Source organism: Palaemon carinicauda, chromosome 10 (assembly GCF_036898095.1).
Source record: "Palaemon carinicauda isolate YSFRI2023 chromosome 10, ASM3689809v2, whole genome shotgun sequence".
Lineage (NCBI taxonomy): Eukaryota > Metazoa > Arthropoda > Malacostraca > Decapoda > Palaemonidae > Palaemon > Palaemon carinicauda.
The window spans coordinates 131798544-131813543 of record NC_090734.1 but is presented as its reverse complement, the minus strand read 5'-3'; the positions used below and the strand labels follow the sequence as shown (position 1 = coordinate 131813543).

Genomic DNA, 15000 nt, shown 5'->3' with positions numbered 1-15000 from the left:
GTGAGATAATGAAAATGAAAAAACAGAAAAACGCATAGTGCTGATCCTAGGACATTCCCAGGTAAAGAAAATGGAAAGTACCTTTGATGAAATAAATGAAGAAGAGGGAACCCTTTGTTTTGTAACACGTTCAATAGGTGGTGCTACGTGTAATGATATCACATCTGAAGAAGTAAAAGGGTGTGAAGCAGAAGCAGAGGCAGTTGTGCATTTTGTAGGAAGTAATGATATAGATTGTGAAAATGTTGAATCAACAAGTGATATTAGAAATAATATTATAGATCTGGCAAATGATATCTCCAATGTGGATGGAGTGAAGGTAGTCTATATCGTTACTGTAGAACCCCGTTTAAGCCTGAGATATGTAACCTATGACTAATATCGAAGAAATCGAAATAGGTTGAACCAAAGGTTACGTAAGTCAACCAGTTATTATATCATTTATAATGGTCTTACTGAAAAGGATCTAGGTCATGATGGAGTTCATTTAACTTAAGAAGCCTCTGAAACACTAGCGAGAAGAATATATGATAGAGTCAGCAATGATGCTGATTCAGGAGAATGGTAATAGCACAAGTGGACCAAGTGGGGTGGGAATGGGGATCTACGCATCTTACATTGCATTTGTTATAAGTTGTATCTAATTGTGCTGATAACTTTTGAATTGAATTTCTCATGAAGTGTGTTAATTAATTGTATTTAATAGGGTGGTTATATATGAAAAAAAATGTTGAAATTGTATATTCTATATAAACAATTGTTTGTTGAAATCGCTGAAAATTTGAAAATTTATTGGTTTTAGCTGGTTTGATAATTATCTTTGGAAAAATGTCTGATAAAGAAGCTTTGGTGAGGGCAGGAGGTGGTTACAAGGGTGTAATCACCAATTGGGTAAATAAGATAGACTCTGCTATTGCTGCAGGTAATGTCAATACATTGTCTTCAATTAAAGATTTAATTATGAAACAAATGAAGACTGTGCACAATCTGAATGAAAAGATATTAGCCTCAACCACTGAAGAAGAGCGAATGAAAGAGGTGGAAGAGCAAGCAGAGTGTGAGGTAGTAATTGGGGAACATTGGTATAAGCTGATCAATGCCATCACAGCGATATCAGGAAGTGGTTCTTCTGGAAATCCTCCGCCCACACATAAGACTAATGTTAGATTGCCGAAATTGGATCTCCCACATTTCACTGGAGATGTGTTGGAGTGTAATTCCTGTTGGGAATTATACAATGTGTCGGTACACCAGCGAGGGGATTTAGAACTAATTCAGAAATTCTCATATCTGCAAAGTTTGCTCGCAGGAGATGCTCTAAAACTGATTTCAGGATTTAAGTTGGAAGCTGCGAACTATTCACAAGCTATATCTATTCTCCGAACCACATATGGGAAAAAGGATGAGATCAAACAAGTTCTAGTAAGAAGATTACTAGAAATGGAGTCTCCATCTCCTGATTCAGGATCATTGCAATCATTCAGAGCAAATTTTGAATGTTTGATCAGATCATTAGAGAGTGAAAACCTGGAGTTGAATGAGTTCTACACTATTTTGCTTCACGGTAAGTTGCCTAAGAGTGTTAGTGAAACTGTAAAACGCAGATGTGGAGATGATTGGCTTGTATTTGATACATTTAAGAAATATCTGGAAGAAGAAATTCACAATCTAAGATCTTTCGTCTCAGCGGATGTAAATAAACCTGGAACTCTATCAACAATATCTACGTTCACAGTGAATCAATCACAATCTGTTAGACCGAAGAGTAAAGGAAATGTGAATAAATTTAGCTCTCAACAAACAAGAAAATGTGCATTGTGTGAAGGTGAACACTGGTGGACACAGTGTAAAACTTATGCCAGTAGGGATAAGAAACTGAGTCGTCTCGGGTTTTTATGATTATGTTTTGTGTGTGCATCGAATAAACACTTTAGTGTAGATTGTGAAAAGCAAATTTGTGGAAACGGATGCAGATTAAAACATCATCGTGTATTATGTGATAAACAACAAACCAGCGAACCAAGTAAATCAACAATTAAATCAGCAAATAAACCTAATAATAATGGTGTGCAAGTTGGAACACTTTCCGTAAGTGATCAGGGTCAGAAATCCAAGCAGAGGTCAATTTTACCAACAGCCACAATTGTGTTAAAAGGTAAAGGAAGACATTTGGTACGCCTTCTTGGATTATTGGACACTTGTGCAGAACGAACCTTTATCAGAAGGTCAGCACTTAAAGACGTACAGTATATATCTAAACGCACGGAAAAAATTGCCCTAAGGGGTCATTTGACAAGCAAACCTGTGAACGAGTATGACACGATTAGTGTTTCCATACCTCATAAGGGTAGATTGATTATTATGGATTGTATTGTGGTAGATGAGTTACCAGAGTATACTAAGAAATTCAACGTTAAACGAAATTTGAAAATGTTGTGTAAAACCAAAATTTGTCTAGCGGACAAGGATTTCGATCTGCCTGTGGACAAGCAAGCACCCAGTGATATGTTGGTAGGCGTTGATAATGTCTATAACATATTACACCCCGGATTCAGAAAAGCTGGGAAATTGATATTGTTACCTACCATATTTGGATATGTTGTGACAGGGTCCTGTAATGCCCCTCCAGTGCAGGAAACCCAGGTAACTGTGTTAAAGCTAGCAACTAACGAGGAAGTAATTGAAGCTACTCATAAATTTGATAGTGATATAAAGAATGATTTGGATATTTTGTGGAATTTAGATAAAGTAGGTATTGACTGCAATGAATTGAAAGTACCATTGTATATTCTGAAATGGAGAAGCAATATGTTGTGGACTTACCATGGAAGTCTAATAAGTCAAGGCTTCCATCCAATTTTGGCATGGCGTTGGGCCGGGTAAAGCAACAGTGTGCAAAATTTCAGAAAGATGAAACCTACCTGAACCACTATAAAAAAATCCTGAAGGATCAGGAGGATAAGGGGTTCATTGAAATGGTAGATAAAAACAATGTGGTTGAAAATTGTCATTATCTAGCACATCATAATGTACAGAAAGATAGTGCCACCACTCCAATCAGAATAGTTTTTGACTGTTCCTGGAGACAAGGTAAAAATGAATTAAGCCTTAACGACTGTCTGTGGACTGGACCACATATTACGACAGATTTGCTCAAAGTCTTATTGTATTTCAGAACTAACAACTACGCCTGTATTAGTGATATAGAAAAAGCGTTTCTTATGGTGCAATTGAGAGAAGAAGACCGCAATTACACACGGTTTTTATGGTTGCAAGACCCAACGGATCCAAATAGCGAATTAATCATAAATAGGTTTAGGGTGGTATTGTTTGGTGCTGCGTGTTTTTCGTTTCTGTTGAATGCCACTATTTAATCACATCTGGCAGCTGTAAGAAAAGATAAGAATTGTACTGAGATGGTGGATATGAGGAAAAGGGGGTTATACGTGGACAACCTTCAATTTACCTCCAACAGTGAAGATGAATTAATAATCTTATTTTTTAGCGCAAATAAAATATTTCCACAGGCGTACTTGTATTTAAGGGATTGGACTAGTAATAGTGATCTTTTGAATACTGTTGCGGATGCTTATCGCATAAAATCAGAAGAAAAACAAACCTATAAAGTCTTAGGCCTAAATTAGAACAACTATAATGATGAACTAACAATAACACCTAATCATCTTAAGACCGGTCAAACAAAACGTGAAATTTTAAGTGCAATTGCCCAGATTTATGATCCTTTAGGAATGCTTATCCCTCTTACGATACGAGCTAGAATATTCTTACAGGATTTGTGGAAACAACAGTTGAAATGGGATGATCTACTTTCAGTTCCTTTATTAGAACAGTGGAATGAGTTTTCCAAAGACTTAGAGAAAAGTCTCAGTATTTCCTTCTCCAGAGGCACTAATCTGGAGAAAACGGATTATCTCCACATTTTCTGTGATGATAGCATAACAGCTTATGGTTGTGTGGCCTATCGAGCAAGTGGTAAAACTTCGTCTCTGATTAGGGCAAAGGGTAGAGTAGCACCCATTAAAGAGTTGACTGTACCTAAATTAGAATTAATGGCTTTGTTGTTAGGTGCAAGATTGTATGAATTTATAGTTAAAACTTTTGAAGAAAATAAATTTGAGAAAATAATAATTTGGTCTGATAGTAAAGTTGCCCTGGGATGGTTAGTGACAAATAATAATTTGGTAGTATTTGTGAAAAATAGAGTATTGGAAATTAACTCTATAACTGCAGGGATCGTCTTTTCAGAAAACCCTAGCGACTGGATTAATAGAGGAAAAAGGACAGAAGTAGTAAAAAATAACTCCTTTTGGTGGGAGGGACCTCCCTGGTTAAAATCAGAAAACCACACCTATCCTATTGACAGGACATGGGTGAAAGAAGCACAAGCACAGGATGCAGTTATTCAAGTCCATCTCGTAGGGAACCGTGAAAAAACCCATCTGCTGAACTGGGAAATATTTAGTAGAGTGGATAAATTTTGTAAAACTATAGCTTGGATTAGGCGATTTATTCACAATTGCAAATCAACTGGCCGTAGAAAAATTGGAAGTTTAACGCTGGAAGAACTTCAACAAGCTAAAAATAAAATGATTATCCTCTTACAAAAGGAATACTTTTCGGAAGAATATAAAGCTTTGGGAAAAGGGGGTAAAGTTTCGAAATTGACCTTATTAGTACAATTGAATCTCTTCTTGGAAGATGGAATTATAAGATGCAGAGGAAGATTGGAACATGTCGCACAGGCGGCGGAATTAGAATTCCCAATCTTACTGCCGAAAAGATGTTTTCTCACGAAATTGATAGTAAGGGAGCATCACTGTTTACAAGCTCACATGGGAGTAAATGCAACCGTGGCAAGTATGAGACAGGAATACTGGGTCCCACAGCTTCATCAATTATACAAAAGTGTAATTCATCATTGTATAATGTGTAAGAAAACACAAGGGAGAACCTACCGTGTAAATATTGCTCCACCATTGCCAGAATTTCGGGTGCAGAGAAAACAACCCTTTAGCGTTACAGGGGTAGATTATACAGGAGCGTTGTTAACCAAGGAGAAACAGCAAAATCCTGAAAAGGCCTATATTGTGTTGTTTACTTGTCCAGTTACTAGAAGAATCCATATCGAATTAGTAAAAGATCTGTCCTGCGATTCGTTTCTTATGGTGCTCCGAAAGTTTTGTGGCCATCGGGGATTTCCTTCTTTAATGCTATGTGACAATGCTACTACCTTTGTATCGACTTCAGTTTATTTGAAAAACATGGCAGAAAGTTCCTTAGTACAAGAACACCTGAATGCTATCGAATGTAAATGGAAGTTCATACCAGCCAGAGCACCTTGGTTTGGAGCTATATGGGGAAGATTGATTGGTCTTCTGAAAGCATGTCTAAAGAAAGTAATAGGTCAGGCCTTTCTCAGCTTTAGTGAACTTTCCTGTGTTGTGACTGAACTTGAAGCAATTATTAATGACAGACCCTTAAGTTATACGTCGGGAGATCTTGATCAGTTGGATATTCTGACGCCCAATTATTTGATTTTAGGACGTAGATTGAGATCTTTCCCTAGAGAAGTCATAGATTGGAAAGATAAAACTAAGGACCCTCTGTATGGCGAATATAAGGATATTGGAAAGCGATTTATGTACATCACAAAAAAATGTGATGACCTGTGGAAAAGGTGGGAGAGAGAATATTTAACTTCTCTCCGAGAAACTCATCGGGTGGGAATCAGACACGAATCTTAGCCCAAAATGGGAGATGTTGTGTTGATACACGATGAAGGACCGAGAAGTCGTTGGAAGCTCGGTCAAATTGTCAAATTACACGTGGGACCGGATGATGTCTTGCGTGTGGTTACTTTAAAAACCCCACAAGGTCAAGTAATGAGACCTGTTGTCATGCTATATCCTTTGGAATTATGGCAAGAGACTGATGTTGTCATACCTGAGAAAACTGATAACAAGAGTACACGACGAAGCAGGAAAACAGCACAGGCAGCTACTGAGGCCAGAAGAGCCCTCATTCAAGCGGGACAATTATAACTGTAAATATTGTCTCTGTTTGCTGGGAGTGTTTCGTGACTTAAGATAGAATCACGATAGTGTATTTATAAAAACCAGTAAACAGTCATTTATCTTTTATTTTGTAAGGGAAATATTATGAACATTATGCAATGTGAGATGCGTAGAAAATTATAATTGTTGTATTGAATTGTTTGTAATAATATACTATTTCTTTTTGGTCGAAGTTTTTTGAAAGGTAAAATATATTAAATAGTGGTTTGACTATAAGCAATCGTTAACGAGTTGTTAAAGTTTGTTTTGACGAATGCGGGTCACGTCTGCGTAGATCCTCAGTCGTCTTTGAGTAATGTAGCGCAGAACTAGTTAGTACCGACTTACCAGTGTTACAAATAGGGTCTTCGTTACCCTGCGGTATCTCAAAGGGAGGGGGAGAATTAACACACCACCAAGAGAGTTCTAGCCATCATGGATTAAAGCTAAGTCAAGGTTTTATAAGTGTTTTGTTATGTTAGTGATATTGAAGGGCATGCATGCACGTTAGATATCGTTAATGACGAACATTTGTAAAATAAGACTATACTTCGGGTTGCCGGATAGGAAATTTTACAATGAATAGTTAAGGTTAGTAATAAATATGAATATTTTTATTCCTGGTCAAATAATGATTTAAACACAACGCAATTTCTCGATTTATTGAATGATAGGAACAGAAAAGAATCCTTGAAAATCTGTTAAAGAACCTGGTAATATGTAAACCAAATTAGGGTAAGTTTAGGTTTCCATATTTATTGAAGATTCTATATGTTTACTATTTTGGATTCTTTTGAGTAAATATATAATGGTGCCGTTACCAGGATTATTGCGGGTGATGATTGATACTGATTGATAACGTATATATTTAACATTGATATTGGTGTTAATACGTGAATATGTTTGATAGATGTTTTTACCAATATTGCGCGTCGTGAGAAAATGTTCGTTGCGTCGGGTTGTCGGACATAGAAATATCAGACGTAGAAATATGAGATAATGAAAATGAAAAAACAGAAAAACGCATAGTGCTGATCCTAGGACATTCCCAGGTAAAGAAAATGGAAAGTACCTTTGATGAAATAAATGAAGAAGAGGGAACCCTTTGTTTTGTAACACGTTCAATAGGTGGTGCTACGTGTAATGATATCACATCTGAAGAAGTAAAAGGGTGTGAAGCAGAAGCAGAGGCAGTTGTGCTTTTTGTAGGAAGTAATGATATAGATTGTGAAAATGTTGAATCAACAAGTGATATTAGAAATAATATTATAGATCTGGCAAATGATATCTCCAATGTGGATGGAGTGAAGGTAGTCTATATCGTTACTGTAGAACCCCGTTTAAGCCTGAGATATGTAACCTATGACTAATATCGAAGAAATCGAAATAGGTTGAACCAAAGGTTACGTAAGTCAACCAGTTATTATATCATTAATAATGGTCTTACTGAAAAGGATCTAGGTCATGATGGAGTTCATTTAACTTAAGAAGCCTCTGAAACACTAGCGAGAAGAATATATGATAGAGTCAGCAATGATGCTGATTCAGGAGAATGGTAATAGCACAAGTGGACCAAGTGGGGTGGGAATGGGGAACTACGCATCTTACATTGCATTTGTTATAAGTTGTATCTAATTGTGCTGATAACTTTTGAATTGAATTTCTCTTGAAGTGTGTTAATTAATTGTATTTAATAGGGTGGTTATATATGAAAAAAAAATGTTGAAATTGTATATTCTATATAAACAATTGTTTGTTGAAATCGCTGAAAATTTGAAAATTTATTGGTTTTAGCTGGTTTGATAATTATCTTTGGAAAAATGTCTGATAAAGAAGCTTTGGTGAGGGCAAGAGGTGGTTACAAGGGTGTAATCACCAATTGGGTAAATAAGATAGACTCTGCTATTGCTGCAGGTAATGTCAATACATTGTCTTCAATTAAAGATTTAATTATGAAACAAATGAAGACTGTGCACGATCTGAATGAAAATATATTAGCCTCAACCACTGAAGAAGAGCGAATGAAAGAGGTGGAAGAGCAAGCAGAGTGTGAGGTAGTAATTGGGGAACATTGGTATAAGCTGATCAATGCCATCACAGCGATATCAGGAAGTGGTTCTTCTGGAAATCCTCCGCCCACACATAAGACTAATGTTAGATTGCCGAAATTGGATCTCCCACATTTCACTGGAGATGTGTTGGAGTGTAATTCCTGTTGGGAATTATACAATGTGTCGGTACACCAGCGAGGGGATTTAGAACTAATTCAGAAATTCTCATATCTGCAAAGTTTGCTCGCAGGAGATGCTCTAAAACTGATTTCAGGATTTAAGTTGGAAGCTGCGAACTATTCACAAGCTATATCTATTCTCCGAACCACATATGGGAAAAAGGATGAGATCAAACAAGTTCTAGTAAGAAGATTACTAGAAATGGAGTCTCCATCTCCTGATTCAGGATCATTGCAATCATTCAGAGCAAATTTTGAATGTTCGATCAGATCTTTAGAGAGTGAAAACCTGGAGTTGAATGAGTTCTACACTATTTTACTTCACGGTAAGTTGCCTAAGAGTGTTAGTGAAACTGTAAAACGCAGATGTGGAGATGATTGGCTTGTATTTGATACATTTAAGAAATATCTGGAAGAAGAAATTCACAATCTAAGATCTTTCGTCTCAGCGGATGTAAATAAACCTGGAACTCTATCAACAATATCTACGTTCACAGTGAATCAATCACAATCTGTTAGACCGAAGAGTAAAGGAAATGTGAATAAATTTAGTTCTCAACAAACAAGAAAATGTGCATTGTGTGAAGGTGAACACTGGTGGACACAGTGTAAAACTTATGCCAGTAGGGATAAGAAACTGAGTCGTCTCGGGTTTTTATGATTATGTTTTGTGTGTGCATCGAATAAACACTTTAGTGTAGATTGTGAAAAGCAAATTTGTGGAGACGGATGCAGATTAAAACATCATCGTGTATTATGTGATAAACAACAAACCAGCGAACCAAGTAAATCAACAATTAAATCAGCAAATAAACCTAATAATAATGGTGTGCAAGTTGGAACACTTTCCGTAAGTGATCAGGGTCAGAAATCCAAGCAGAGGTCAATTTTACCAACAGCCACAATTGTGTTAAAAGGTAAAGGAAGACATTTGGTACGCCTTCTTGGATTATTGGACACTTGTGCAGAACGAACCTTTATCAGAAGGTCAGCACTTAAAGACGTACAGTATATATCTAAACGCACGGAAAAAATTGCCCTAAGGGGTCATTTGACAAGCAAACCTGTGAACGAGTATGACACGATTAGTGTTTCCATACCTCATAAGGGTAGATTGATTATTATGGATTGTATTGTGGTAGATGAGTTACCAGAGTATACTAAGAAATTCAACGTTAAACGAAATTTGAAAATGTTGTGTAAAACCAAAATTTGTCTAGCGGACAAGGATTTCGATCTGCCTGTGGACAAGCAAGCACCCAGTGATATGTTGGTAGGCGTTGATAATGTCTATAACATATTACACCCCGGATTCAGAAAAGCTGGGAAATTGATATTGTTACCTACCATATTTGGATATGTTGTGACAGGGTCCTGTAATGCCCCTCCAGTGCAGGAAACCCAGGTAACTGTGTTAAAGCTAGCAACTAACGAGGAAGTAATTGAAGCTACTCATAAATTTGATAGTGATATAAAGAATGATTTGGATATTTTGTGGAATTTAGATAAAGTAGGTATTGACTGCAATGAATTGAAAGTACCATTGTATATTCTGAAATGGAGAAGCAATATGTTGTGGACTTACCATGGAAGTCTAATAAGTCAAGGCTTCCATCCAATTTTGGCATGGCGTTGGGCCGGGTAAACCAACAGTGTGCAAAATTTCAGAAAGATGAAACCTACCTGAACCACTATAAAAAAATCCTGAAGGATCAGGAGGATAAGGGGTTCATTGAAATGGTAGATAAAAACAATGTGGTTGAAAATTGTCATTATCTAGCACATCATAATGTACAGAAAGATAGTGCCACCACTCCAATCAGAATAGTTTTTGACTGTTCCTGGAGACAAGGTAAAAATGAATTAAGCCTTAACGACTGTCTGTGGACTGGACCACATATTACGACAGATTTGCTCAAAGTCTTATTGTATTTCAGAACTAAAAACTACGCCTGTATTAGTGATATAGAAAAAGCGTTTCTTATGGTGCAATTGAGAGAAGAAGACCGCAATTACACACGGTTTTTATGGTTGCAAGACCCAACGGATCCAAATAGCGAATTAATCATAAATAGGTTTAGGGTGGTATTGTTTGGTGCTGCGTGTTTTTCGTTTCTGTTGAATGCCACTATTTAATCACATCTGGCATCTGTAAGAAAAGATAAGAATTGTACTGAGATGGTGGATATGATGAAAAGGGGGTTATACGTGGACAACCTTCAATTTACCTCCAACAGTGAAGATGAATTAATAATCTTATTTTTTAGCGCAAATAAAATATTTCCACAGGCGCACTTGTATTTAAGGGATTGGACTAGTAATAGTGATCTTTTGAATACTGTTGCGGATGCTTATCGCATAAAATCAGAAGAAAAACAAACCTATAAAGTCTTAGGCCTAAATTGGAACAACTATAATGATGAACTAACAATAACACCTAATCATCTTAAGACCGGTCAAACAAAACGTGAAATTTTAAGTGCAATTGCCCAGATTTATGATCCTTTAGGAATGCTTATCCCTCTTACGATACGAGCTAGAATATTCTTACAGGATTTGTGGAAACAACAGTTGAAATGGGATGATCTACTTTCAGTTCCTTTATTAGAACAGTGGAATGAGTTTTCCAAAGACTTAGAGAAAAGTCTCAGTATTTCCTTCTCCAGAGGCACTAATCTGGAGAAAACGGATTATCTCCACATTTTCTGTGATGATAGCATAACAGCTTATGGTTGTGTGGCCTATCGAGCAAGTGGTAAAACTTCGTCTCTGATTAGGGCAAAGGGTAGAGTAGCACCCATTAAAGAGTTGACTGTACCTAAATTAGAGTTAATGGCTTTGTTGTTAGGTGCAAGATTGTATGAATTTATAGTTAAAACTTTTGAAGAAAATAAATTTGAGAAAATAATAATTTGGTCTGATAGTAAAGTTGCCCTGGGATGGTTAGTGAAAAATAATAATTTGGTAGTATTTGTGAAAAATAGTGTATTGGAAATTAACTCTATAACTGCAGGGATCGTCTTTTCAGAAAACCCTAGCGACTGGATTAATAGAGGAAAAAGGACAGAAGTAGTAAAAAATAACTCCTTTTGGTGGGAGGGACCTCCCTGGTTAAAATCAGAAAACCACACCTATCCTATTGACAGGACATGGGTGAAAGAAGCACAAGCACAGGATGAAGTTATTCAAGTCCTTCTCGTAGGGAACAGTGAAAAAACCCATCTGCTGAACTGGGAAATATTTAGTAGAGTGGATAAATTTTGTAAAACTATAGCTTGGATTAGGCGATTTATTCACAATTGCAAATCAACTGGCCGTAGAAAAATTGGAAGTTTAACGCTGGAAGAACTTCAACAAGCTAAAAATAAAATGATTATCCTCTTACAAAAGGAATACTTTTCGGAAGAATATAAAGCTTTGGGAAAAGGGGGTAAAGTTTCGAAATTGACCTTATTAGTACAATTGAATCTCTTCTTGGAAGATGGAATTATAAGATGCAGAGGAAGATTGGAACATGTCGCACAGGCGGCGGAATTAGAATTCCCAATCTTACTGCCGAAAAGATGTTTTCTCACGAAATTGATAGTAAGGGAGCATCACTGTTTACAAGCTCACATGGGAGTAAATGCAACCGTGGCAAGTATGAGACAGGAATACTGGGTCCCACAGCTTCATCAATTATACAAAAGTGTAATTCATCATTGTATAATGTGTAAGAAAACACAAGGGAGAACCTACCGTGTAAATATTGCTCCACCATTGCCAGAATTTCGGGTGCAGAGAAAACAACCCTTTAGCGTTACAGGGGTAGATTATACAGGAGCGTTGTTAACCAAGGAGAAACAGCAAAATCCTGAAAAGGCCTATATTGTGTTGTTTACTTGTCCAGTTACTAGAAGAATCCATATCGAATTAGTAAAAGATCTGTCCTGCGATTCGTTTCTTATGGTGCTCCGAAAGTTTTGTGGCCATCGGGGATTTCCTTCTTTAATGCTATGTGACAATGCTACTACCTTTGTATCGACTTCAGTTTATTTGAAAAACATGGCAGAAAGTTCCTTAGTACAAGAACACCTGAATGCTATCGAATGTAAATGGAAGTTCATACCAGCCAGAGCACCTTGGTTTGGAGCTATATGGGGAAGATTGATTGGTCTTCTGAAAGCATGTCTAAAGAAAGTAATAGGTCAGGCCTTTCTCAGCTTTAGTGAACTTTCCTGTGTTGTGACTGAACTTGAAGCAATTATTAATGACAGACCCTTAAGTTATACGTCGGGAGATCTTGATCAGTTGGATATTCTGACGCCCAATTATTTGATTTTAGGACGTAGATTGAGATCTTTCCCTAGAGAAGTCATAGATTGGAAAGATAAAACTAAGGACCCTCAGTATGGCGAATATAAGGATATTGGAAAGCGATTTATGTACATCACAAAAAAATGTGATGACCTGTGGAAAAGGTGGGAGAGAGAATATTTAACTTCTCTCCGAGAAACTCATCGGGTGGGAATCAGACACGAATCTTAGCCCAAAATGGGAGATGTTGTGTTGATACACGATGAAGGACCGAGAAGTCGTTGGAAGCTCGGTCAAATTGTCAAATTACACGTGGGACCGGATGATGTCTTGCGTGTGGTTACTTTAAAAACCCCACAAGGTCAAGTAATGAGACCTGTTGTCATGCTATATCCTTTGGAATTATGGCAAGAGACTGATGTTGTCATACCTGAGAAAACTGATAACAAGAGTACACGACGAAGCAGGAAAACAGCACAGGCAGCTACTGAGGCCAGAAGAGCCCTCATTCAAGCGGGACAATTATAACTGTAAATATTGTCTCTGTTTGCTGGGAGTGTTTCGTGACTTAAGATAGAATCACGATAGTGTATTTATAAAGACCAGTAAACAGTCATTTATCTTTTATTTTGTAAGGGAAATATTATGAACATTATGCAATGTGAGATGCGTAGAAAATTATAATTGTTGTATTGAATTGTTTGTAATAATATACTATTTCTTTTTGGTCTAAGTTTTTTGAAAGGTAAAATATATTAAATAGTGGTTTGACTATAAGCAATCGTTAACGAGTTGTTAAAGTTTGTTTTGACGAATGCGGGTCACGTCTGCGTAGATCCTCAGTTGTCTTTGAGTAATGTAGCGCAGAACTAGTTAGTACCGACTTACCAGTGTTACAAATAGGGTCTTCGTTACCCTGCGGTATCTCAAAGGGAGGGGGAGAATTAACACACCACCAAGAGAGTTCTAGCCATCATGGATTAAAGCTAAGTCAAGGTTTTATAAGTGTTTTGTTATGTTAGTGATATTGAAGGGCATGCATGCACGTTAGATATCGTTAATGACGAACATTTGTAAAATAAGACTATACTTCGGGTTGCCGGATAGGAAATTTTACAATGAATAGTTAAGGTTAGTAATAAATATGAATATTTTTATTCCTGGTCAAATAATGATTTAAACACAACGCAATTTCTCGATTTATTGAATGATAGGAACAGAAAAGAATCCTTGAAAATCTGTTAAAGAACCTGGTAATATGTAAACCAAATTAGGGTAAGTTTAGGTTTCCATATTTATTGAAGATTCTATATGTTTACTATTTTGGATTCTTTTGAGTAAATATATAATGGTGCCGTTACCAGGATTATTGCGGGTGATGATTGATACTGATTGATAACGTATATATTTAACATTGATATTTGCCCTTGTGAAAGCATTTCCTTTCTCTCTCTCTCTCTTTTTCTCTCTCTCTCTCTCTCTCTCTCTCTCTCTCTCTCTCTCTCTGCCATGCCATTCAACTTTATCATGCAGTTCACCAAAGTTACTTATGTATAATGTAAATATTTTCTACAGATTATTTTCTATATATTTTTACTTTTATATACTTATTTTTTTAAATTGTCCAAATTAAATATTTAAAATTATTGGTTTTTAATTAACTCCAAACATAATATTGAGGAATGAATATTGTTAAATAAGAAACTTAAGGATTTGAAATATATTTATCAATAAGGAAGTTATATGGTCCAAAAGTTGAGGTCTCATTTATGGTACCACATTGGTAATGTCGTACCCATTTTGAAACTTAACCAACCCAGGGTTAAAGAGATACCTCAGATGCCAAGTATTATATTTCTTTTAGGTCTTCTGATATTTACCTACAATTCAGTTATATTAATTCACCTTTATGTTAAATATTTTATTTTTTACTTATACATGTATAGACAAAGATTTATACAGTACATGTATATATTCCTACACTAACGTATATGCAAATGTATAGATGCATACACACCCATATACTTATTTGCACACATAAGAATACATGCATTTACACATTTATGCATATATATATATATATATATATATATATATATATATATATATATATATATATATATATATATACATACATACATATATACTTGTACAAGCAAACATGCATATATATAGATACGTCTGTACACAGATTTTACACATATACACACACTCACTTATATATATATATATATATATATATATATATATATATATATATATATATATATATATATATATATATATATATATATATATATATATATATATATATATATATATATATATATATATATACATATATACTTGTACAAGCAAACATGCATATATATATAGATACGTCTGTACACAGATTTTACA

The 15000-nt window shown here is 35.9% G+C and overlaps 3 protein-coding genes across 3 annotated transcripts; all 3 read left to right on the top strand.

Moving 5' to 3' along the window:
* The first annotated feature begins 828 nt into the window (after positions 1 to 828).
* Positions 829 to 1899, top strand: LOC137648263 (uncharacterized). The gene has a single exon (XM_068381189.1). The coding sequence runs from the start codon at positions 829 to 831 to the stop codon at positions 1897 to 1899; it is 1071 nt and encodes a 356-aa protein (XP_068237290.1).
* A 462-nt stretch (positions 1900 to 2361) lies between these two features.
* On the top strand, positions 2362 to 5765 carry LOC137648262 (uncharacterized). Its single transcript, XM_068381188.1, has 4 exons — positions 2362 to 2879; positions 3176 to 3323; positions 3690 to 3888; positions 4087 to 5765. The coding sequence occupies exons 1-4, from the start codon at positions 2362 to 2364 to the stop codon at positions 5763 to 5765; spliced, it is 2544 nt and encodes an 847-aa protein (XP_068237289.1).
* A 2129-nt stretch (positions 5766 to 7894) lies between these two features.
* Positions 7895 to 8965, top strand: LOC137648261 (uncharacterized). The gene has a single exon (XM_068381187.1). The coding sequence runs from the start codon at positions 7895 to 7897 to the stop codon at positions 8963 to 8965; it is 1071 nt and encodes a 356-aa protein (XP_068237288.1).
* Positions 8966 to 15000: the final 6035 nt, after the last annotated feature.